Below are 26413 nucleotides of genomic sequence, written 5' to 3' on the forward strand. Positions count from 1 at the left end.
CAAAAGGCCTTTTTGAATATTAATGGAGCATTTGTTTGGTTACTCCACACATTCATTGCCAGGATCTGTCCTTTGACTATGATCATGGCAGACATAACAGGGCATCATAGGATATATAGAAAATAGATTATTAATTTTTAGAGAGAAATTTAGATCTCTTCACCTCTTCTTGTAAGACATAACACTCCCAGCTTCCTATTACTTCAATAATGTTAGATTGAAAGTTTGGGACTCCTGAAAGCATCTAAATTAAATAACTGGCCTTATCATCCAGTTCTTAATTGAGTTTAGCTTATTCCATAGCATACATTATAATAATTTATAATAAAGCTGCTATATACATAATTTCCTGTAAATTGATCCTATACTTATTTCCCAGATGTTTCCAAATCTGTGTCTGCACAACTACCTACAAAACTTTGGTTTTGCATGTTGCCTCAAAAACAAAATGTCTAAAATTCACGTAGGTACTGTTCTTATTCTCCCTTTTTTTGTGGTCAAAACATTTATTGTTTCTTTTCCTATTGGATCATATATTTAGATAATCAGTTCTTCTATTACATTTATCTTTTTCATTAACCTTTAGCTAAATAAAAAAATCCCGATTAAAAATAGTCTTTTTTCATGAAACTTAACCTGACTAACCAATTGCAGTGACCTTTTATTTATTCAGTGGTTACGCACATCGGCTACAGGGAGCTTTTAAAAAATATGAAAGGTGGGCCGGGCGTGGTGCCTCACGCCTGTAATCCTAGCACTTTGGGAAGCCGAGGCGGGTGGATCACCTGAGGTCAGGAGTTCAAGACCAGCCTGGCCAACATGGTAAAACCCCGGCTCTACTAAAAATACATTAGTCGGGCATGGTGGCTGGTGCCTGCAATCACAGCTACTCGGGAGGCTGAGGCAGGAGAATTGCCTGAACCCGGGAGGCCGAGCTTGTAGTGAGCGGAGATCGCACCACTACACTCCATCCTGGGTGACAGACCAAGATTCTGTCTCAAAAAAAAGAAAGAAAGAAAGGTTAGCCCTAACTCTTGCTCCCAGAAACTGATTTAATTGGTCTATATTTGAATCTGTAAAAGCTTCCTGGGTTAATCCTAAAGTGCAGACACATTTGAGAACCGCTGAAATGCACAAGTGTACAAGCTCTGGCTGACTTTTCGCTTATTTTTAATGGGTTGCGGTTTGTTTCTAGTTAGGGGTATATAGTCTTGAGATGAATTCGAAGTCTAGAAACATCTTTTTTTAAACTGTTAAAATAATTAAATGGGAAGTGATTAGACTGAGGTACCTCCAGTGCCCTGTCTTCCTACATAAGCAAACCAAAACCTAACTCAATGTAAACTGTCTTAACCAATCAGAAACTGCCCATTAATCTTTAACTAGAGACTTTTCACTGGATCAGTCCAAATCAGACTATTGCTCCACTTTAATCAAATGTTTTGCCTTGTTTCTGCGTTCATCCTATGAAAGTCCTTCCTATCCCTTCAGCCCTAAGCCGTTGAACTACTTTTAATTGGGACATGTCCTATTCACGAATCAATTGAAAGTTTTTCTTTTAACTGGACTAACTCAAACTTTTTGTTAGCTAGACTAAGGCAGAGTTTCTTAACAAAAAGGTCACCAGCATCATCAAGAGTGCTTTTTAGAAATGCAGATACCTTAGCCCTACCTGGACCTACTGAATCATGTTTTGGAGAATCTATATTTCTTTCTTTTTTTTTTTTAGAAAGTAAGCATCATAGTCGATTCTACTCATCAAGATTTGAAAACTACCCTTTTACACAAAACATATTTAATATTTGAGGAATTAAAGTGAATTAAATTTTGTTTCCCTGGCTAGATTGTAGTAAATGTTATGAATACAGAAATTCTGTCCTCTCCCTTTTCCCCTCTGTGTAAAAGAGGGCTGGTCAAGGACCGGGTCTTATTCTTTGGTTTGCCCAGTATGCTTTTATGTTGGTGAAAGTTAAATAAATATCAAGTTGAATTACTTATTCCACTTAACATTTTCCTATAAAGCTACATATGATTATGAATGTGGAGGGCCTTTAAGGCCAGATGGCACTGAAGGGTAGCTTCACACAAACTTTTCTTAGAATATCAGTCTTAGAAAGACCTTGAAGGTAATCTCGCCCATTTGTTTCATTTCATGTTAGAGGAAACTAATACAGATTGCTGAGTGCCTTCTACAAAGTGCCAAGATTAATTGCAGAGCCAAGACTAGATTCCTAATCCAGTGCTCTTTTATTTTGTGAAATATCTTCTATATGAAGCATCGGTGTTTGGGTTGGAGGTTTTCTGCTTCTTAGGTACAAGAGGAAGAAGAATCTGTACAGAACCAAAAACGTCTTAATTTTTATAATCAGGATGTCTACCTTTACTGACAGCGTTTCTTTCTGAAAATAGGTTATTGAAAGATAAGGATCTTTGCCAGTGAAATCCTTAACTGGAAGTGGGTGGGTTCGAGATACAAGACTCATTTGGTATAACAATTTTGTTGTTTTTTAGTGGAACTTTGCTTCTCTGTTCTGACATTTCCATGTCTCTATTTATAGCAGTGATCTCTTTGGAATTTGCCTTCTGATTCCATTTGTTCTTTTATGTTGCTTCATATTAACTGATATTTTCACTTCATTTAAAAAAATATTTGAAGGGACGTGTACTTAAGAAAAAGGAATTAATTTTTTTTAGAAGAAACATCTGGAGGTACTGTTTTTCTGTGATTTATCATAATCATTGTATGCCAGGTTATCTAATTGTAGCAATAATACAAATACTAATTTTTCAAGCAAGAATGGTAATTTAAAAAAATTTAAGTGCTTGTTAAGCTTTAAACTCCTTTTATCCAGGACAGATATTACCTTTAGATTCTTAGCAGCCTTGCTCCTTAACTATGCACTTTGATATAAATGAAGATTGAGAGGTTTTACTTAGAGCCTTTAAGTGGTAGTAAACTGTCAAGGGCAGGAGCTATCTTATTTACCTTTGAGATGAAAATAATGCCTGGCATCTAGTAAGTCCTAATTAATCTATTCATTTATTCAATTCAACAAGAATTCTGGGCATTGTTCTAAGTGCTAGAGCTACAGTAGTAAACAAAATAGACATATATCTCACCGTCTTGTCTTGAGCATGCTAGTGAGTGAAGGTGGAATGAAACCATGGATCACTTTGCAGAGACTCCCTATTGTTTTCAGACAATTGTTTGTATCAGTCTAACCAATAATAGCCTGTAGCTTATTAAGCAATGGTTTGAAGAGTCAGAATGGGAGAAGCTGATCAGATAGATTATTCATTCATCAAATATTTAATTTCCTAGTGTGTGTTAAATTATTTGAAACAAGCTCATGAATGTGAGCCATTGTCATCCTTATTGTCAGCCTGATTCTTTTGCTCTGTTTATATCTTGGGGTAAAGACTTCAAGCCTTTGGCCAGGTTACAGCTCGGGAACTTCATCTCAGATCACATACCACTGAATCCCAAGTGCATAAAATAATGTGTGCCATGTAGTAAATATTACTGCATTAATCCTTAACTACTCAGAATGCGATTTCCTCACTACTTATGGCCACAGCCTGCATCTAGTCTTCATCCAGACAACTCAAACAATAAAAATCTTCAAGTCTGATATTCTGCTCGAGATGACCTCGTCAGTTTGTTTCCTAATGTACTTCTTCCATTCCTCTAGTCTTTTGACACTTCTCTTTTCTTTCCATCTCTTACTTGCTAGCTTTCCTTCTTTGCCAGTCACTTCAGTAATTCTCAACTCCCACTCCCCTTTGCCTTTTAGTAGTGTCCATTCTTTAAATCAACAACTCTTAATCAGTTCAAATAGACTTTGGAGTCAGATGAACTTCAAATCACCATTTGCTACTTCCGTGATCTTGCTAAATTCTTTAACCTTTTTTGAGTTTGTTTACTCTTTGGCACCCTAAGCATTGTTTTGAAAATTAAGTGAGATTATTGTATCCAGATACTTTTGACCACAAGTAATGAAAACCCTTTTTAAGTGGCTTAAATAATAACAAAAAATCCAGGGGTAGAGTGGCTCTAAGGCTGGTTGATTAGCAGCTTAACAATTAATGAGGTACCCATGTTTTTTTCATCTTTGCCCTCTACCATCCTCAGCTTCTTGACTTAACTCCCCTAATGATTGCATAATGGTTGCCACAGTTCCAGGTATCATGCAGTCATGATTGTTAAATGGAAGGGGAAAGTTTCTGCTACCAACCCTACCCTCCACCCCTGCCCACAACTGCCAGTCTTATAGCCTTGTCTTGACCAGAGCTGAGTCACAGGCTTACTCTATATAAAGTGTCATACTGGCTTAGAATAATTAGGATCATCTCAGGGGTGAGGGAGAGGCCCCACTTTCCTAGTAATAGTTATTATTACTACTGCATTTGTGAATGCTGGGACTCAATCCTTGTGCCCTTTTACCCTATCAATGATTCTAGTAATTTCCTCTAGACTCATGGTTTTAAATATCACCTACACTCTTCCCAAATTTTTGTCTTTTGTCTGGACTGCTGTGAATGCCAGACTCACATATCCAACTGCCTACTGGAATTTCCATGCATCTTATTTGTTTATTATTTTCTTAAGAGACAGGATCTCTGTCCCTCAAACTGAAGTGCAGTGGTGCAATTATAGCTCACCGCAGCCTTGAGCTTCTGGGCTCAAGTGATCCCCCTGCCTCAGCCTCCTGAGTAGTAGGACTACAGGCATGCATCAGCATACCTGGCTAATTTTTAAATTTTTTGTAGAGATGGGGTCTCACTATGTTGCCTAGACTGGTCTCAAACTCCTGGCCTTAAGCAATCCTCCTGCCTTGGCCTCCCAAAGTGCTGAGATTACCAGTTTGAGCCACTGCGCCTGGCCCCATGCATCTTTATTTTATATGTGCAATATTGAACTCCCCAGTTTCTCGCTTCTCCCCTCTCTATTTTAGTAAGTAGCAAGTCTGTTCTCTGTTTGCTGAAGTTGAAAAACCTTGGTGTCATTATTGGTTTTTCCTCACATCCCCTGTCTGATTCACCAGGAAATCCTGTTGGCTCTACCTTTAAAATATATCCAGAAGTTCACCACTTCTCATCACCTCCACTGCTACATCGTGGGCCAAACCACCTGAATGTGTGTGTGTGTATATATATATAAAAATAATTTTTTTTTCCAGAGACAGTGTCTCACTTTGTCACTCAGGCTTGAGTGCAGTGGTATAATCAGAGCTCACTGTAACCTCAAACTCCTGTGCTCAAGCAATCCTGCCTTGGCCTTCTGAGTAGCTAGAGTTACAGGCACGTGCCCACCGTATCTGGCTGACTTTTTTTATCTTTTGTAGAGGTGGAGTATCGTTATATTGCCCAGGCTAGTCTGAAACTCCTGGCCTCAAGCTATCTTCCTGCCTCAGCATCCCAAAGTGCTGAGATTACAGGTCTGAGCCACTGTGCCCATCAGTTCTTATTGGTCTTCCACCCTTGCCCACCATCTTTCCCACATTCTTAAGAATCAAAGTGACCTATCAGTCTGCATAAAACTCTCCAATGGCATTGTATCTTCCCTCAGAATGTAAGTCAAAGTCCTTAGTGGCCTACAAGGCTCTGTATTGCAACTGTTATTTCTCTGATCATCTTTCAACCCCTTCACCATCTCTATCATTCTGACTCAGCCACCTTGCAGTTCCTCAAAGATGCCTTGCATTCCTTCACTTCTAGGCTTTGGTGTTTGATATTTCCCTCTATCCGATAAGTTCTAGCATAACGGATGCATAGCTTTCCTCCTTTCCTTTCAGATAGTGGTGCGAATATCATTTAATCTGAAATCATTTCTGGCCCCCCATCTAAATTTTTAATACCCTTATTTCCGTTTTCTGCTTTATTTTTCTTATCTTCTGCCACTATCTAACACAACTCACAGTATTTAAAAATTTTTCTCTCTCCCCCCACTAGAATGTACAGAGAATGAGGCAGGGATTTTTGTTCATACTGTATCCCTAACACCTAGAAAGGTGCCTTGGCATATGAAAGGTCCGTAATAAAAATTTGTAAATAAATGAATGTTCATTCATGATGGTTTCTGGTTTCAGCTGGGTCCTTAGTGGGATTTAGTAATTGTTTGTTTCTGATCAGCTGCTTCCCTATTTTCCATAACTGACATACTGAAATACCACCATTCTTATCAAACACCCTACTTTACTCTGAATCCTTAGCAGTGGATGTCCCCTGATCCCTCTCTTTTTAAACAGAGTATTGATACTGTATATGAATTTCTTTGTCTTCCTAGTCCTTTTACTTTCAAATTTATAAATTGTCATCTATTTCCTTTTGATCTCAGAGCCCACCTCTAATTTTATTCAAGTCTCCTCTACTGGTACTCTTGGTATCAAATCACATCAAATCTTATCTTTGAGATGTCATTTAAGCAATTACTTCTTTTATTAGATGTCTTATATGTTTTTAAATATCCTCCTCTATATTGTTTTCTTCTCTGGATTATCTTAAAACCTCCCTTATCCTTTCTTTGTTACACCACTATGTCCTTTACTTCAGACAGCTTTTTAGAAATATTTAAATTTACTATTTCATTTTCATTTCCCTCTTAATGGTCAATTTACTGCATTCTGGCTTCTACTTTTATTGGTCACAATTCTGTCTACCTCATAGAATTCTGAGAGACAATGAGGATACATGTGTTTTTAGAATAATGCTTGCACATTGTTAATTTTTTTTGAGTGCTTACCAGGATTAACTATTACTACTGAAACCAAAATTGTTCTCACTCTTACAGATACTTTTCTATCATCTTTCTTTACTTTTCTATATCCTTCATGAAATAGTTTCTATCTTTTGGTTTTTGGACACTAGTGGTGTTAGGATGCCTTCAGCTTTAAGTAAGAGAATCTCTTAAGTCCAATGATAGGTAGTTCCAAGATTGATTTAGAGATGCAACACTATCATTGTGCTGGTTTTTGGAGAGTCAAAAATTAAATAAAATTTACCTTATATTGTCTTACATTTTAATGAGGTAGTTAGCCAGAGAAATAAGTAACTAGGAATGCAGTCTTAGGCAGCAAAACTTATCAACTATTGAAGTAGCATAGATGAAGGGGTTATTAATAAGGTTACAGGAATGTTCACAGTAGAGCTTGTCTTTCCACTTCAAAAGTACTCTTCTTATATTCTAGACTTTCATTAGTAGCACAACTGTGCACACCTTTGTCAATCCAGAAATGGGCAGTCTGAAATCCTTCCTCTTCCCTACATCCAGCTGATGGGCAAATTATACAGATGCTATTTCTTACTACTTAATCCTACCTGTTGGTCTGTTTATATCATAGTCATCCTACTTTAGGTTTTTGTTACTACTCATCTCTTTGTGATTCATTCATTCAGTAAAAGTTTATTGAACAGCAATGTATTGTAAACACCTTGTTCTAGAAATAAAATAAAACAAGACCCCACTGGTTACAATCCAGTGGAAGGGCATTAAACACACGGATGGTTATATAAGGTGATGTGTAATACAGTGGAGATATGGGGGGAACTGTAGGAGCTCAAGTTCCGGGGAATCTAACCCAAATTTGGGCTTCACAGAAGCCCAGCTACACGGTGAGTCTCAAAGCAGGAGTAAGCTAGGTGAAGGGCTCCTGGAGTAGGGAAGAGGGAAATACACCTACACACATACCCTACTTGCTTTATATATAACAAATAATCACTTCAAAGGTATTAACTTTGGTGCCTGTGTACTTGTTAATGTTACTGTTCAAAAACAATTTTTTTTAACTGATTATGGTTAATGCAGAAGATTCTCAGTAATGATATTATTATACAGTTGTTTCTCATTATTTGTCAATTCTGTGTTTATGAATTTGCCTACTCACCTAAATGTATTTGTAACCCCAAAATGAATACTCAAAATGCTTTCAAGGTCATTTTTAGACATACGCATGTTCAGAGTGGCAAAAAATTTAAGAACTAGCTGAGCTTTGCACAGAGGCTCACATCTGTAATCCCACCACCTTGGGAGGCTGAGGCAGAAGGATTGCTTGAGGCCAGGAGTTCAAGACCAGCCTGGGCAACATAGTGCGACCCCTCCCACCATCTCTGCACAGAAAAAATGAACTAGCTGAGGTTGAACAAGTCAGTGCTCTGCCCTCATGTTTCAGCTCTCATACTTCTAAACCTCCTTTTCATGGTCCATTTAGTGCCACATTTTTGTATTTTTGTGCTTTCTATTTTTTTTTATTGGTGACTTTACTATTTAAAATGGCCTCTAAGCATAGTGCTAAAGTGCTGTCTAGTGTTGCTGAGCACAAGAAGGCTGTGATGTGCCTTACAGAGAAAATTCGTGTTAGGTAAGCTTTATCAGGCATGAGTCATAGTTCTGTTGGCTATGAGTTCAATGTCAGTGAATCAACAATATATATTATTAAGGTGTCTTTAACAGAAATACACATAGAAGAGGTTATGTATTGATCAGTGATGAAATGTGACCAGAGCCTGACAGGAACCTAACCTGTATTTCCCTTAGGGGCGATGATTCAGTATTCTCTAATTTAGCATTCAGGATGACTTTATAGAACATAACCATGGCAAATGTTTTATAGAACATAACTATGGATTTTATAGAACATAACCATGGCAAATATTTTATAGAACATAACTATGGATTTTATAGAACATAACCATGGCAAATATTTTATAGAACATAACTATGGGTTTTATAGAACATAACAAATAAGAGTCAACTACTTCAGGGTAAATTTTGTTTTGGGAATTAACCAAAATCATTTATGACTAGAACCGATGAATTAGATGGGAATGGTCAAGGGGAACAATACAGAGGTATGATTATTAAAACAGTCTTTCTCTGCCTTTTAAAACATATGCCACCCTTTTTGATAAGCATCTCACCTCACACTTTAAATATTTTAATATATTCCCTTTAGCATTTATGTCCAGGTTGAGAATCAGCATGTAAGTTTCATTTTACCGTCGGACAAGCAAAAGCATGTTGACCTTTATTATTTTTTTTTGAGACAGAGTCTCTGTTGCCCAGGCTGGAGTGCAATGGTGCAATCTCAGCTCACTACAACCTCTGTCTCCCAGGTGCAGGCGATTATCCTGCCTCAGCCTCCTGAGTAGCTGGAATTACAGGCATGTGCTACCACACCTGGCTAATTTTTGTATTTTTAGTAGAGACAGGGTTTCACCACGTTGGCCAGGCTGGTCTCAAACTCCTGACCTCAGGTCATCTGTCCGCCTCAGCCTCCCGAAGTGCTAGGATTACAGGCTTGAGCCACTGCGCCTGGCGTATTTCTGAGTGTTTATTGTAAAAACTATAGTTTTTAAAGTTTGCTAGATGCAATAAAATTTTATCATGTTTAGTGCTTTATTTAGACTTTCCTCTCCCTTCAGTGAAGAATAATTTGTATAAAGCAGAAGTTGGCAAACATTTCCTGGTAAGGGCCAGACGGTAACTATTTTAGGCCTTGTGGGCCATACAGTCTCTACTGCAACTACTCAGCTCTACCACTGTCTGGCAAAAGCAACAATAGACAGTACGTATTACTTTATGTAGTTACAGTATAAACTCCTTTTTCTTTTTTTTCTCTTTTTTGAGACGGAGTCTCACTCTGTTACCCAGGCTGGAGTGCAGGGGAACGATCTTGGCTCACTGCAACCTCCACCTCCCGGGTTTAAGCAATTATCCTGCCTCAGCCTCCCAAGTAGCTGGGACTACAAGTGTGTGCCACCACATCTGGCTAATTTTTTTGTATTTTTAGTAGAGATGGAGTTTCACCATGCTGGCCAGGCTGGTCTTGAACTCCTGACTTCAATTGATCCGCCCTCCTTGGCCTTCTAAGGTGCTGGGATACAGGCTTGAGCCACCGTGCCTGGCCTAGTTATAGTACAAACTCCTTAACGGTAGCGACTGTGTATTATACTGTTGTATCCTTCATGTTGCATGTAATAGTATAGCACAGCGGAGTCTCAGTAATGGTTGGCTTGGTATGCTGATTTGACCTAGATAATAAAAAGGTTATTTTTTGAAATGTTAATAACTTGAACATTAAAACCCATCCATTTACAGTTAAATTATTTTAGAGATCCTATTTTTTTTCTCTTACTATAAATATCCTTCTTTAGACAGTTACAATAGTTCAAGCTCATGCATTTGCGATTAGGTAGTCAATGGCCGAATTTTATAGTAGTTGGTAAATGCTGTAGGACATGTTGGCTTATTTATATAAATGTTCTAATACTTGTATTTATTAGCCATTATTAAAGTCTTTGAATCATAGTTAAGTCTCCATGGTAGCAGTGGTTTGATGATTATGTCTTAATGGATGCAATATACTATAAAGATAATTCATAGTTAAAGTCTGGTACTGATTTAAATTAAATCATTTGAGAGGCCAGGCACAATGGCTCACACCTGTAATCCTAGCACTTTGGGAGGCTGAGGTGGGAAGATAGCTTCAGCCCAGGAGTTCAAGACTAGCCTGAGCAAAATAGGGAGACCCTGTATCTACAAAAGAAAAAAAAAAAAAATAGCTAGCCATGGTGGCACATGCCTGTAGTCCCAGCTATTTGGAAGGCTGAGTTGGGAGGATTGCTTGAGCCCCAGAGGCTGAAACTCCAATGAACCATAATCAAACCACTGCACTCTAGCCTGGGTGACAGAGCAAGACTGTCTCAAAAAAAAAAAAAAAAAAAAGAAAAAAAAATATTCGAGAATTGTGAACAATTAGCTGAACAAACTTGCTAAATAATCGGTTGCAGTCTTGACTAAGAGCCTAATAGTTCAGTGAAACAGCTGCATATCCTCTCCTCCTGCCTTATCTCTTGGGCTACAGACTTTTTTTTCCCTCTGTACTCCTTAAACTCTCTCTCTCTCTCTCTCTTTGTTTTTTAAACTACTCTCCTTTTTCTCATGAGCCAGTTAAGGTAACATCTCAGGTCACATATAAGAAAAGAGTATGAGAAGAGACATTTTAGAAAACATAAAAGTGAAAATCACATAGATTCCTCATTTAGGAGTGTCGCTTTTACAGTTAAACATTGTGAAAGTATATGTCAACTAAGTGTGTAAATCCATTCGTACTACTTTAAGTGTAAAGTATTATTTTGAAAAAAATGCTCACATATTTTATATAGATGAACGATGTAATACTATTTTATAAGTAAAAATGAACATCTTTTTAGAGTTTACCTGTTAAGACTTTATTTACCCTAAGTGTGCATGTGAGAGGTATGTATATGTGGTATACTTGGGCTGAGGTTCACAGGCTGAAGTTTCTGAAAAACTCGATTATAACACTACTGACTAGAAGGAACCGCTAGATCTGCACTGTCCAACACAGTAGCCACTAGCCACATGAGGCTGTTAAGCTACTGAAATGTACCTATCTGAATTGAGGTCAAAGTGTAAAATACGTACTGTATTTCAAATATTTAGTACAAAAAATAAAGAGTGTAAAGTATTTCATTGATAATTTGTATTTTGATTAAATGCTGCAATTATAATATTTTGGGTTTACTAGGTTAAATAAAATACATTATTAAAATTAATTTCATGTTTCTTTTTACTTTTAAAATATAGTTTCTAGAAATGTGGCTTGCGTTTGTAGCTTGCTTTATATTTCTGTTGGACAGCACTGGTCTAAATAGTGTGATCTTTCAACACAGGAAAAGTGTTATAATGAAATATTAGTTTATAAAGACCCATTTTAAATGATCTAGAAACTCTGTAGCTCTTTTTTTAACTTTTTGGCTAATACGGTGTTTTTGGTTTTGTTTTTTCATTTTGAGACAGTCTTGCTCTGTTGCCCAGACTTGAAGTGCAGTGACATCGTGATCATGGCTCATTGCAGCCTCAACTCCCTGGGCTCAAGTGATCCTCCTGCCTCAGCTGCCCAAGTAGCTAGGACTATAGGTGCATGCCACCACACCTGGCTAATTTGTTTTATTTTTTGTAGATACGAGGTCTCACTATGTCGCTCAGCTGGTCTTGAACTACTAGACTCAAGTGATCCTTTTGCCTTGGCCTCCTAAAGTACTGGGATTATAGGTGTGAGCTATCATCCTGGGCCTAACTCAGTGTTTAAAATCAGTGTAAAGAACACTTCATTTTAAATTAGCCAGGTGTTGTGGCGCATGCCTGTAGTCCCCGCTACTTGGGAGGCTGAAATAGGAGAATCACTTGAACTCGGGAGGTGGAGGTTACAGTGAGCCCAGACTGTGCCATTGCACTCCAGCCTGGGCAACAGAGAGAGTCTGTCTCAAAAAACAAAATTTAAAAAAAAAAAACTCTTTATTTTAAATTATTTCAGAATGCCAGAAAAGTATATTAGCTCACTGTACATTCACTAGTCATTAGCAAGCTTTTAAGGACTTCTTGTAAAAGAGGGTAAGAAAGAAGGGCTAGTTGTTGCTTGAATATTTTATTCATCCCAGTTAGAATAAGTTAGTTCTATATGCCCCCAAAAAGGAAAGTATATGTGTGTGTATATATATATATATTTTGGATACAGGGTCTTACTCTGTCACTCAGGTTTGAATACAGTGGCATAATCATGGCCCATATGCAGCCTTGACCTCCTGGACTCAAGCCATCCTCCTGCCTCAGCAGCCTCCTGAGTACCTGGGACTACAGGCACACGCCACCATGCCTGGCTAATTTGTAAATTTTTTTTGTAGGGATGGAGTTCTCACTTTGTTGCCCAGGCTAGTCTCAAACTCCTGGGCCCAAGTGATCCTCTCACCTCGTGCTTCTAAAGTACTGGGATTACAGGTGTGAGCTACTGCACCTGGCTGATTTATTTTTTTAAGTATAAAATATGTCTGATCCCTAGGTGTCTCCAAATCTAGTAATTTTTATACATTTAAAGCAAGTTTATTTTCTTATTTTTTGAAAGGCGTGTACTTTTTAATTATTTAAACTTAGTTTAAAATATTGTTTTAAAGACCACTAGGCACAAAATTTAAATGTGTATTTTATAGTGCTTCGTTCAGGGAAAGTATTATAAAACCAAGCCATGACACAGTGTCAAAATTTGAAAACCTGGGGAATTAGTAACATTACTATAGTGATAAAATGGAAATTTTGATGATACAGACAATAGTCCACAGAGAATTATGACTAAAATTTTTTTTCCTACTAACCATTTCAAGTTAGTTTGCCATCTTATGTTGGTGCTCTTGGAGGCTTACAAATTATTATTATTTGAGCCAGAATCTCTGTCACCCGGGTGGACTGCGATCGTGGCTCACTGCAATCTTAATCTCCTGGGCTCAAGTGATCCTCCTGCCTCAGCCTCTAGAGTAGCTAGAACCACAGGTGTGAGCCACAGCACCTGGCCAGGAAGCTTACAAATTATTAATGAAACTTTGTTAAGAACCCTTTACCTTACTGACAACCAGAGAAGTAATTTCATTGGTTTGGAAATAAATGGACACTTAAGAAATGAAGCAACCTCTTCAAGTAATTTTTTTTCAAAGACCAAACTATTGAATTAGTGCTTTTTGAAGAGCATGAAAGAGCAGTCATCAAGTGTGACATTAAAAACTTTCAGCTGGGTGCAGTTGCTCATGCCTCTAATCCCAACACTGGGAGGTTGAGACAGGAGGATTGCTTAAGCCCAGGAGTTCGAGACCAGCCTGGGAAACATAGTGAGAACCTGTCTTTACAAAATATGTATGTATATATATTAGCCAGATGTACTGGTGATGTTAGCCTGTAATCCCAGTTACTTGGGAGGCTGAGCCCAGGAGATCATGGCTGCAGTGATCTGTGACAATGCCACTGCTCTCCAGCCTGGGTGACAGTAAAACCCTGTCCCAATAAAAAATAAAAACTTCGAACAATCTGACCATAACTTATTTTCTGCCAGCTTCCTAGGGCAAGCCTTCCTAACTTGCATGCATTAATCTCAACCAGTATTTTTGCTGTATCAAATACATTTTATGCTCTTTTGCTTCTTGACTTTGTGTTCCTGATCCAAATTGCAAATTCTCCCTTTCTCTTTCAAAATCTATCAGTCTTTAATGACTTTGCTCACATTTTTCTGTTCTGAAGTCTTTCTTATCCCCACCACTCCAGCCCAAGTTGAGGATAATAATTAACTTTTTTTTTCTTCTTTTTGAGACAGAGTCTCCCTCTGTCACCCAGTTTGGAGTATAGTGGCGTGATCTTGGCCCACTGCAACCTCCACCTCCCAGGCCCAAATGATCCTTTCACCTCAGCCTCCTGAGTAGCTGGGGATCACAGGTGCGCACCACCATGCCCAGCTAATTTTTGTATTTTCTGTAGAGATGGGGTTTTGCCATGGTGGCCAGGCTGGTCTTGAACTCCTGGCCTCAAGTGATTTGCAGTCCTTAGCTTCCCAAAGTACTGGGATTACAGGCGTGAGCCACCGCACCGGCCTCTGTTTTACTATCTTTAAAGCTCTTAAAACGATCTCATTTCATTATTAACTTTTTATTGTTTGTCTTCCCCCTCTAGAATGTGAGTTGAATGAGAGCAAGGATAATGTCTATCTAGTTAACAGCACCTAAAATAGTGTGTGACACAAAATAAGCACTCCATAAGTATTTGCTGAGTGATTGAAATACTTTACTCATAGGAAATGTGCACTATGATAACCAACTTTTAAAACAGTTTGTGTATCCATCAAAACTATAAAATGGACAGTCAGATACTATTGACAAATTCCAAATATGAATCCAAACTACTGCCATTTTCTAAGAAAGGACATTTATAGGTAAGGGGCATGGGGGAGTAGGATTTCTAGAACAATTTAAGCTTAAATGGATAGGATTTAATGTCTTAAGGACACTTGCCTTAAGTTTACATCTTTCAGCTTGTAAAATAGATAAGGTAATAAGTGAATCTCTTTAACATTTCTCAGCTGAGCGCGGTGGCTCACGCCTGTAATCTCAGCACTTTGGGAGGCCAAGGTGGGTGGATCGCTTGAGGCCAGGAGTTCTAGACCAGCCTGGTCAACATGGCGAAACCCCATCTGTACTAAAAATAGAAAAATTAGCCAGGCACAGTGGCGCATGCCTGTGGTCCCAGCTACTCTGGGGGCTGAGGTGGGCAAATCACTTGAGCTCAGGAGGTCGAGGCTGCAGTGAGCTGAGATTGTGCCACTGCACCTCAGCCTGGGCGACAGAGTGAGACCCTGTCTCTAAATAAATAAATAAATAGATAGATTTTATGGGTCTGTATCTTGGCAACACACACACAATAAATAAATAAAAATTTCCCTATTTTTCCCCTAAAGACAAAGTTGCATTTGCAGCCATCACAAAATTGATAGGTATTTTAACTATTATGCTCTGGAACCTTTTCACAGGAATGAGAATTGGGGGTCTGAGTTCCAGACTTACATCAAGCATTTGCTCTACAGCAATCTATGGTACTGATGCCTCTTAGTGCTTACTGGCTTTTTAGGAAACAATAATATGTAGAGCTAAGATATAGTCCATTATTAAATGGCCAATAATTTGATTTTATGTAACTATTTAGATATCTTAAAAACAGGTGAAACATTAGGATAGACAGCCTAGTACCCTCTAGTTTTATGTTAATATTGGAACAGTGTATGTTTAACTATTGTCAAGAATATCTTAGCTCATTATTAGACTGTAGTTATAGAAAAGCTCTTTGAAATCTTATCACTTGAGTATCAGATGTATGTGCAGATTACATGTGAGAAAGCATATGCAAGTATATTATAAACTGTAAAGTGTTATATACATGTTATTATGGGGAAGGCGTAGAACAGGTTTTTTGTTTTTTTTTTTTTAAACACTGTGTGAGAAGATAGTAAAATTCAGAGATAATGGTCTGATAAGGGAACTTGGCAAGAGGCATGATCTTGGGTGATGCCAGACTCCTTTGGGGGTGAATCTGGTAGTTATTGTAATGTTTTATGCCAAGTAAAACTTCCTGAGTCAAAGGAGACTATTTGTCAATAAACATCCAAGTGGTAGCAAAATAGTTTATATAGCTTAAAATACTGAAAATAATTTATATGTAGATGTCATATAAATTGTAGTGTTGTCACATGTATTATCTGACTCTTACAATAATCTTTGTGAGCTAGGTATTCAGATAATTTAAATGATTTATCTAAGTTACTCACCTGTTAAGTGGGATAACTGAGATTGGAAACCAAGTATTCAGATTCTTAAGTCTTTATTCTTTTATGCTAGCCCTTTAAGAGAAATTGATAAATAATGGTTTCCCCTAGGTAATTTTCAAGTAATTTAGTACAAGTGAGATATGTGAGGCATCGACAGATATTAAGACTGGACAGATCTTCTGACTCCAAAATCAAAGATATATACTTTAAGAATATAAACACTGGAATTGAAATATAATGAATGCTACCTATGGGAAGTTTTAATGATTTTAAGTTTTAACAAAATCAACATGAATGAGTAGCAAATATTAACTGGAATATTTAGAAATACCAATTGGACAGCTGTGTATGTGTGAGTGTGTGTGCATGTATGCTTGTAAATAAGAACATTTTGTTATACATATGGTGTAGTAATTTTTCTGGAAAAAAATTTCAAGTTCATATGAGATTATCATCGTCATAAGAGCAGCTAACACTTTGGTAGTCCTCACTATGTGCCAATCACATTTAAGTATATCACACATTGATCCCATTTAATCCTCACAACAGTCCTAAATTGGTATTAATGTTACCAACTTAACAGTTAACAGAGTTAACTCTATTTGACAGATGAGGAAGCTGAGGTCAGAGAGATTTAAGTTCAAGGTCTTACAGCTATAAGTAGTGTTACCAGGATTCTAACCCAGGCACTCCGGCTCCAAAATCTGTGCTTTAACCACTATATTAATATTCCCTGGGTTTCACCTTGGCAAATATTATAATCACCTTTATATGCTCTGAGGTTATATATTCAAATATCTAAAGCACTATTAACAGAGTATAAAAGAGCCTCAGTTTATTTGCTTATTCTTGGACAGGAAGTATTGGGAAATGGAGGTCATAATTTTCTAATATGAATCACTGTATAAGAAATGTCATGGCCGGGCGTGGTGGCTCATGCCTGTAATCCCAGCACTTTGGGAGGCTGAGGTGGGTGGATCGAGGTCAGGAGTTCAAGACCAGCCTGGCCAAGACGGCAAAACCTCGTCTCTACTAAATATACAAAAAAATTAGCTGGGCGTAGTGGCACGCACCTGTAATCCCAGCTATTCGGGAGGCCGGGGCAGAGATTTCTTAAAACCCAGGAGGCAGAGGTTGCAGTAAGCCAAGATTGTGCCACTGCACTCCAGTCTGGTCCAGCCTGGGCAACAGAGCGAGACCCTGTCTCAAAAAAAAAAAAAAAAAAAAAGAAAAGAAAAGTAAAGAACGAAATTTCATGGGCCAAGCACCCTGGTTTATGCCTGTAATCCCAGGATCGAAATTTCAAGGACCAAGCACCCTGGTTTATATGCCTGTAATCCCAGGATCTTGGGAGGTCAAGGGAGGAAGATTGTTTGGGCTCAGGAGTTGGAGACTAGCCTGGGCAACATAGTGAGACCTGGTCTTTATAAAAAATTAAAATAAGCCAGATGTTGTCACATTGGCCTGTAGTCCCAGCTATTTGAGAGGCTGAGGCAGCAGGATCACTTGAGCCCAGGAGTTCAAGGGTTCAGTGAGCTGTGATTGTGCCACTGCACTGCAGCCTGGGTGACAGAGCAAGCCCCATCTCAAGAAAAAAAGAAAAGAAAAGAAATTAAAAGAATTTTTAGGACTAAATGTGATCCATTTAAGAATTAAATATTGCCAAGAAAAGTTTTTCACAGGTGCGTTGGTAAAATATGAGAAGTCATTTGTCCTCAAGCGTTTAAGTGATGATCTGAATTTTGATGTAATTTCTTCTGAGACTCATGGCATTTTATCTTTTTCTGTACTATTTTATTATAAACTGAGAAATGATTTGTGAGTTGGAAAAAGAAAACTTGTTTTCTATTATATATGAATAAAGTCAAAGTAGAAGATGAGGATGACATCAATTGAATGACAAATTATACTTCTAGTTTTTTGTGGTTAAATACTATATTAATTTCCATTTTTTAAAAAAATTAGTTTTTAGTAGAGATAAGATCTCAATATGTTGCCCAGGCTGGTCTTGAACTCCTGAGCTCAAGTGATCCTTCTGCCTTGGCCTCCCAAAGTGCTGTGATTACAGGCATAAGCCACCTCACCTGACTGTAGTTTTCTTTTAATAAAGGGAAGAGAATTATGTCTTCATGGAATAATCTTACCAATGTTTGAGTAGTAAAGTAAAAATTTAAAAATGCAAGTGCTAATTTTTATATCCCTGTTAAAAACACAGCATTTTTTAGTTTTAAGGGAAAAAATGTATGTCAATTACTAACTCAAGCTGGTTTTTGTTCTCTTTAAACTTAACGTCACACGTTCATATAACCTATAACATCAAATAAGCAGGCATTTATGTGATTTCTAAATATTTCAGATAGACTATTTCTATGTATTTTTTTGGTTTTATTTTACCTTTAAAACAAATAATTTTTAAAAAAATTTTTATTAAATAAGCTTTGATCACAGCTCTTCTCTGTTCCATTTCCCCTACAGGCTACCACTACTCTCCCTTTTACATACTCTTCCTGTTTTTGTCATAATGATTTGCAGGAATGACAGTCCCACCCCACGCCCCCCCCCCAAAAAATTGCTGCACTCATATCATACAAACTTGGATGACCAAGATTTAATGTAAAGTGATCGTATTGTATAATGGATTTCAACTCCTAAGTAGTAGAGAAGACATCTCAGTCTGAAAAAGTGAATATAAGAGTAAAAGATCTCCAAAGTACTATATACTTTTAATGATGATCATCTTGATGCTTTACCCTATTTCATCTATTTGCAATCGGTATATTTGTAAATATAATTATTGTCTTTAAATTATTTTCTAAGGATAAATTTCCAGATGTGGTATTTATAGAGCTATTAAAATAATATTTAGTGGCTTTTACAATTGCCAGATGTTTGAATTATTTACAAAGCTACAAGTGTGCAAGTATCTGCTCATTTTACCAAAAGCTAACCAGATTGTTGTGTTAATAGCCGTAAATCACAGTTATATTTGCTTTCTTACTAACTTGAAATGTCAATGTTGAGGTGAATTCTTGCTTTTCAACTTTACTACTACTATGATTCTTATGTGTGTGTGTGATATTTGAAGACGTGAAAATCCCTTTTCACCCTTTTCGGTATCTAGGGAGCCAGATTTCTTTCTGTCTGTTAAGATATAATACAATTTCTCACAAATGTGAAAGACCCAGTCTTCAGGTTCTCTAAAATAATTTACTGTGTCAAGTTTTGATAATATTCCTAGCTCTCTGAAAATGATTGAATCAAATAAGTATTTTTTTTTTCTACAAACACTACCCACCAGAACAATTTCCGGTTGTTAAATAGTAAAGTCACCATTCCTTTGGTAATGAATATTTAAAGGAACTCCCTTGGAAATGAATTTTGTAATAGGTGATTTTTTATTATGTTTTTACTCTGTGCGATACTGATCCTTGCACTGGATTTCAGTTTGGCAATATGCTTTTTAAAACTGGGAGTCTTAAGGTGACTTTTGGTATTAGCATTTTTCACTAAGTGTTTTGGATTTGAAAGTACCTTTTGACATTGAGTATTTCTTGGTGATGCTAAAAAAATTGATAAATAGCTGACAAACCTCTGTAACCTACAGGTAGGCTAGATCAATGTTATACATTTCTAATGTCAAGATGTCTTTAAAGTAGAGAATTTTAAAGAGTAGAAAATCATAGCTGTCAAAATGCACAAAGATGAACATTCAGAAAGAATTGCTGAATCATCATTGCTTGGCATATAGAGTAGGCGTTCTTATTTCTTTAAAGGTTAACACATTATTACCCTTTATTATATTCTAAACATATATGTACGTTTTCTTTTCCTCATAAAGGTTTTTTTAATGTTTACAGACTCAAGGTATTTGGACTGTGTGCAATTCTTTTGACATTTTCTTATTAATCTATCTCTAATAGAAATGAGAACATTTTTGAAAAGATGAGAAAACCATACAGGAGATAAAAGATGAGTTATATACATTGAAAATGTCTCATAAATACCCAAAATATGTTATATTTTCAAAAGCAGGCATCAAAAGGGTATATAAATGCTATGTTCTAACTTTGTTAACAAAAAATTATAGAACTACAACAAATAATCATGAATATTCATAGAAAACAGGATTAGAAGTAAATGCAGCAATATTTAACAGGGATTACTTAAAATGGTATTGTAGGGAGAGTTTTAAAAACTTTTTTTCTGTGTTTTCCAAAATCTCCAACAATGCATATATATTTATAATTAGGGAAATGTGTTTTTGAAAGAAAAAAATATTTCTCATACTACTGCCCCTGAAGTGGCATATCCAAATTTTACATTGATCCAGTTGCAGTTAAGCCTTGTAAGGAACATGAGTATGTACTGTCTGTAACCTGATACTTTGTTCTAGCTTTCCTGCAGCACCAAAATTCTTTAAATAGGGACCCTGTGGGGTGGCTGCAGGGGACAGGGGTTGAGGAGTGGCAGGGACCTCATTCAGTTTTAGCTTAGTTGAAGTAACTAAATCCAGATACTAAAATTTCAAAAATAAATATTTATTTGCCAGAACTATGAAGTCATGTATACTAGAAATAGTTAGCTAAAATCATGTTTAAGTCCTTTACTTATTTTAAAATAATGCATTTGAATTTTATTATAGATAATATTTTAACAATGTGAAACTAGTACACAAAGTTTCTGGCGTTTCTGATTGATACACGTCAGGAATTTTGAAGATGATGTAAATTATTTAAAAATCCTAATTTAAATAACCCGTATTTTAATATTATATACTTAAAAAATAGCTTAAAATTAAATAATGCCTAAAGCAGATTTGTCTTTCCTTTTATCTGTATATTAACTTTAACTTCTTTTAACATATGGTGTTTAATGACTGTAATGATTTTTCACCTAGTATGGAATACATAAATATATAGTTGTGACATTCTGTGTTGAAATATTGGCATGTTAACCCATTTGGCCTGTTTAATTAGGAAATAAAGATGGTAGAGCCAGTCGGAAAATGAATAGTTAATCGTGGAGGAGGAGAAAACATAGCTCAGTACTTTGACTAGAGGCAGCTGGGAAAGTGACATCCTGTAGCATTTGCTGTTCTAGAAAGTACAGAGACACGTAGTGAAAATGGGAGGATCTAGAAGGAGGCTGTCTCCCGTGTAGTGTATATTTATCTGTAAGTGAGCCGTTGGGGAAGGATTGAATACAGAGACGCTGTCTGCTTGCTGCCTTAAGACAGCTAGCTGAATTGCTGATTAACTTTTAAAATACCCAGCTTGGTTTATTTTTCTTAGAATCTGTCTATTGCTAAGACTGGGGACACTGTTTTCTTTTACAAAGGGAAATCTAAGTTAATTTCAAGGCATTCGAAATGGGGAAAGACTATTATTGCATTTTGGGAATTGAGAAAGGAGCTTCAGATGAAGATATTAAAAAGGCTTACCGAAAACAAGCCCTCAAATTTCATCCGGACAAGAACAAATCTCCTCAGGCAGAGGAAAAATTTAAAGAGGTCGCAGAAGCTTATGAAGTATTGAGTGATCCTAAAAAGAGAGAAATATATGATCAGTTTGGGGAGGAAGGTAAGTATTCTCTGCATATCTTTCTGTCTGTTCGACTCTGTCTCTTTTTTTCGCTTTCTCCCAGCCTTTTTTCCCCTCTCTCTCAGCTTGTGGTTATCCTTAAATTGGATTCTCAGTCATATCAAAAGTAGAAGGACAAATAATGGATAATAACAAGATTTCATCTCTGATCATATGAATGAGTATTGCAGAGCTATGAATGAAATGTCCTTGTTTGCCTTTTTTATTTTAGCATTTTGTATTATACATATTTTTCATTAGACTTACAATGTTAACATTGTATATTGTAAAAGAAACCTTGAATTCCCATACCTATTAGTAAATTGTGTCAAAAGTCTTATGCAACCTGTTTCGTTTTCTAACGAATTTTCTGCCAGAACCAATAGAGTCTTTAGTCATTTAAAACCTTAAGATTGGCGTTTCAGGTTCTGAGTAGTTTATACTGTATTCACAAAAACAAAAAGTAGTTTTTTGCCTTTCTTATAGCAAGGCTAGTTTAGACTGAACAAGACAGAGTTGTGACTCTCAGAAGCAGAAGGCGCAGGCATTTAGCTTCTAGTTGTTTTTGGCATTCTGCCTGGAGAGGAAAGAATTTTCCTGATGTCATAAAATACCAGAACAAGTTTTTAGCTTAATTGTAAACAATAATTGTGTGCCAAGAAAATGAGATCTCAGAAATACAATTTTTGACCTAAAATGGCCACCTAGTTAGAATAATTATTGATTTACTTTTAGCTGACATTATTTCTTTTGAAATTTTACTATCTAGGTATACAGAAAAACAAGACAACTTCCCTTTCCTCTCCTTGCCATACCTTTGTTTTTTGCATTGTGAGATCAAAAACTAGTGAGCACAGTAAAAGAGGATAATTTCAGATTATCTTTTTTTCATTCTTCATTTTAAATCAGGTTTGTCCATCACTTCCATATAAATGGGGCTATGAAGTAAGACTATTTCAAATTGCTAATTGATAACACAAAAAACTTTGACTTGTACTGGTTTGGGGATTTTCAACTTTTAACATCAGGACTAAGTTATTTTATTATTAGTTTTTCCCCCAAAATACTGGCTTTCAAATCATTGTAGCTATGAAAACTTTTTTGTTATCCCTTTGATTCCTTTATTACATTTAACATCCAATTTTCCTAGAAATATATTCTTAAAATTATAGTGAAGCAGTGACTGCTTATTTTGAATGAAACAAATCAAATGTAGATAAGCAGGGTGATTGTATATAGAGGGGTTTTTTCCTTCTTGTTTTGTTTAACTTTTCTGATCTATGAGTTGCCCAAAATTGAAGTTTATGTTGCTGATTTTGGTGTGGTGAGGACCTAGTGTCAGGTTCTTACAAAGTAAATATTGAAAAAGGCAAATACTGGGCAGTTCAATCCTGCATGATACCCATGGCCATACATATTACCCAATATATCATGACTTGGTTTATCTCAAAAGCTAAGCAGGATTCTGAGATACTACCAATAATGTACTACTATTTCTGAAGGAGTTATTTTGTAATTTTGTAAAGAAATTCACGAACATGGAATAACACTGTGAATTCCTGTGAAAAAGCAGATATCCACTGCTTTATATTTAAAATATTTTGCAACAATTCACTGATAGCTCAAGTTTGTGGCTAAGCCATTAGATTCAGGGTTTAGTAAGGATATTTGTCTTCAGAATTTTCAAGTCACTAAATGATACATTTTTCTTGATTTAACATTACCTCTTAATAGTGCTTTCCTAGAGTGATTTTTCTTATTTAATTTTTATTGGGCATTACACAGTGAGTGCATTTTTTTAAAAATTAGATCACCCTGAATCTGTATACCCTGGATTTTTTTTTTTTTACTTACATAATTGATATAAGTGATAGGAGGAGTGAGGAGAGAATACATTTTTTAAAACATAGAAATATATTATGCAGAAATACCATTCTCTAGTTATAGGTTACTTGAAAATACAATTGAATGGGCCAGGCGCGGTGGCTCACGCCTGTAATTCCAGCACTTTGGGAGGCCGAGACAGGTGATCACCTGAGGTTAGGAGTTCAAGACCAGCCTGGCTAACATGGTGAAACCCTGTCTCCACTAAAAATACAAAAATTAGCTGGGTGTGGTGGTGGGCGCCTGTAATCCCAGCTCCTTGGGAGGGTGAGGCAGGAGAATCGCCTGAACCCAAGAGGCGGAGGTTGCAGTGAGCCGAGATCAAGCCACTGAACTTAAGCCTAGGCGACAGAGCGAGACCCCGTCTCAAAAAAAAAAAAAAAAAGGAAAAAAAAGGAAATACAATTGAATGAAAGTTATTTGAATTATTTTTTAGAATTATTCTTTCTTCACAGGAAAGTATTATATTTATTTGCCGTTTATTCAGAATATCTCATTTATTCTATTAAAAATCCCATTTAGATACACTGTGAAAGTAGGGGAAAACATTTTTTCTCTTTGCCTTTTATTTATATCCAGACGTGGTTCCGTAGGTTTCTCCAGTAGTAACAAAACACTGAACTTTAGGGCTATGGAAACACTATTAATTTACCTGGTATCCTTCTTCCCGCTCCCCCTCAGTTATTACAGTCTTGGGACTTAGAGCTGGGATGGTGGGAATGAGGAACCATGAACTGAAAAGTATATAAGTTGCTATGCTAAATTTATATATTTAGGCATGAAAGAACCAGTAATCCAGTTTGTGTTCTGAATATTCACAATTCAAAACGTTTTGTTTTAAAAACGGTTGGCTAGCTGGGTGAGGTGGCATATGCCTGTAGTCTCAGCTAATAGGGAGGCTGAGGCTGAAGGACTGCTTGAGCCCAAGAGTTTGAGTCCAGCCTTTGCAACATAGCAAGCAAGACCCTATCTCTAAGAAAAACAAAGGAAAGAAAAAAAAAAAAATACAGATACCTCAAATTTACTTTTAGGAATCTATAAAAGGGAAACAAAAACATGTCCACACAAAGACATGTATCTGAATGCCTACAGCAGCATTATTTATAATAGCCCCAAACTGGAAACAATCTGAAAGCACCATAAATTGGTGAATTAAACAAAATATGCTGTATTCATTCTATGAGGAACTATTTAGCAATAAAAGGACCAATTTCTGAAACATGCTACACCATGGGTGAACCTCAGAAACTATGCTAAATGAAAGAAGCCAGATGTAAAAGACTACATATTGTATGATTCTATTTATGTGAAATGTCTGGAAAAGGCCAGTACATAGAAAAAGAAAGTAGATCTTTCTTGTCTAGGACTTGAGGTGGGAGCAGGGATTAGCTACAAATAACAACTAGAGAATTCTTTGGAATGATGGAAATGTTCTATAACTGGATTCTGATGATGGTTATACAACTCTATCAATTTACTATAATCAATTGGATTGTATTTGTACGAGAGGTTAATTTTATGTATGTAATAAATCTCTTTTTAAAAATAAATTTTCTCTATAGTTGAATCATTTGGAAATAAAAACCACAGAACTACAGAAATTTAAAATTGGATTCTGAACCACTCTCTCCCAAAGTTTTAGGTTTAGTCTTGAAGAGTTTAGTGGATGTCAGCAGAAATTTGTATTAAGAGATTTAAAAGAAAAGATTTTCAATAACACATCCTCATTTATTCCAGTTCTCTAACTTTTCTTTTTTTATACTTTCTGTATTTTGTTATTGCTTATGATTTATTCAGTAACTTCAAATATTAAAAGGTAGTGTTTAAATGATAAAACTTATATTTATTAATCTTTATACTAGTTCTCTTCTGTTCTTTAACTTATATATTTAGCTAGCTGGATTTTTAAAAATTTACTATTTGTTCTGAAAACATGTAAGTAAATTTGATGTGAATTAAAACTGTTTAAAAGATCTCAGAATCTCATTATTTTTTAACTGAAGTCTTGCTATAAATCTGGATTTTTACATATTAGATCTCCTTGGAGTAAGAGTTATTAAAGTACTGTTTTTTTCTTTGCAATCTGAATTTTTCTCCAGTGTTTCTTCTTTTGGAAACTTTTAGTCAACCTTAACTAATTAGTGGGAATAATTGTTATAGATAGTATTGCAAACACGTATTTGGTTTGGGACTGCAAACTGGTTGACTGGTTAGTTGTAAAATAATAGCAGTCCTGCTAAATCATAGGCAAATGTTGATTCTCTAGTGCATTTTTTGATCACACAAAGTGATGATAGTGTCTAGAAAACATTTGAATAGCAGAGGGAATCCAATTGAATATTAAACATTTCCATTAGTGTTAAAAATGTACATGATTAAGAACTGACCATAAAGTTAATGTGACGTTACTTAACATTTTATATGCTACACAATGCAAGTGATACTTGCATAATAATGTATGTTATAGTGGCATGAATTTTGGTAGGATTTTTTTCTTTTTTTGTTGTTGTTTTTGAGACAGAATCTTGCTCTGTCACCCAGGCTGGAGTGCAGTGGTGCGGTCTTGGCTCACTGCAACTTCCACCTCCCCAGTCCAAGTGATTTTCCTGCCTCAGCCTCCTGTGTAGCTGGGATTATAGGTGCGCCACCACGCCTGGCTAACTTTTGTTTTTGTTTTGTTTTATTTTTGAGACAGAGTCTTGCTCTGTCGCCCAGGCTGGAGCGCAGTGGCCGGATCTCAGCTCACTGCAAGCTCCGCCTCCCGGGTTTACGCCATTCTCCTGCCTCAGCCTCCCG

General features: G+C 36.5%; 1 protein-coding gene across 2 annotated transcripts in view; it reads left to right on the forward strand.

Annotated features, from left to right (window-relative positions):
- Positions 1-26413, forward strand: part of DNAJB4 (DnaJ (Hsp40) homolog, subfamily B, member 4) — a 36303-nt gene that overhangs the window by 1577 nt on the left and 8313 nt on the right. Inside the window, exon 2 of one of the 2 annotated variants that reach the window (XM_011997373.1) lies at positions 21492-21733. In XM_011997373.1, coding sequence (XP_011852763.1) covers positions 21523-21733 — 211 coding nt within the window. In that variant the 5' untranslated portion in view covers positions 21492-21522. Of the gene's footprint in view, positions 1-20567; positions 21734-26413 lie in introns of those variants that run through there. The other variant, XM_011997372.1, reaches the window with a different exon arrangement.

The sequence above is a fragment of the Mandrillus leucophaeus genome, unplaced genomic scaffold (assembly GCF_000951045.1).
Source record: "Mandrillus leucophaeus isolate KB7577 unplaced genomic scaffold, Mleu.le_1.0 Scaffold539, whole genome shotgun sequence".
NCBI lineage: Eukaryota > Metazoa > Chordata > Mammalia > Primates > Cercopithecidae > Mandrillus > Mandrillus leucophaeus.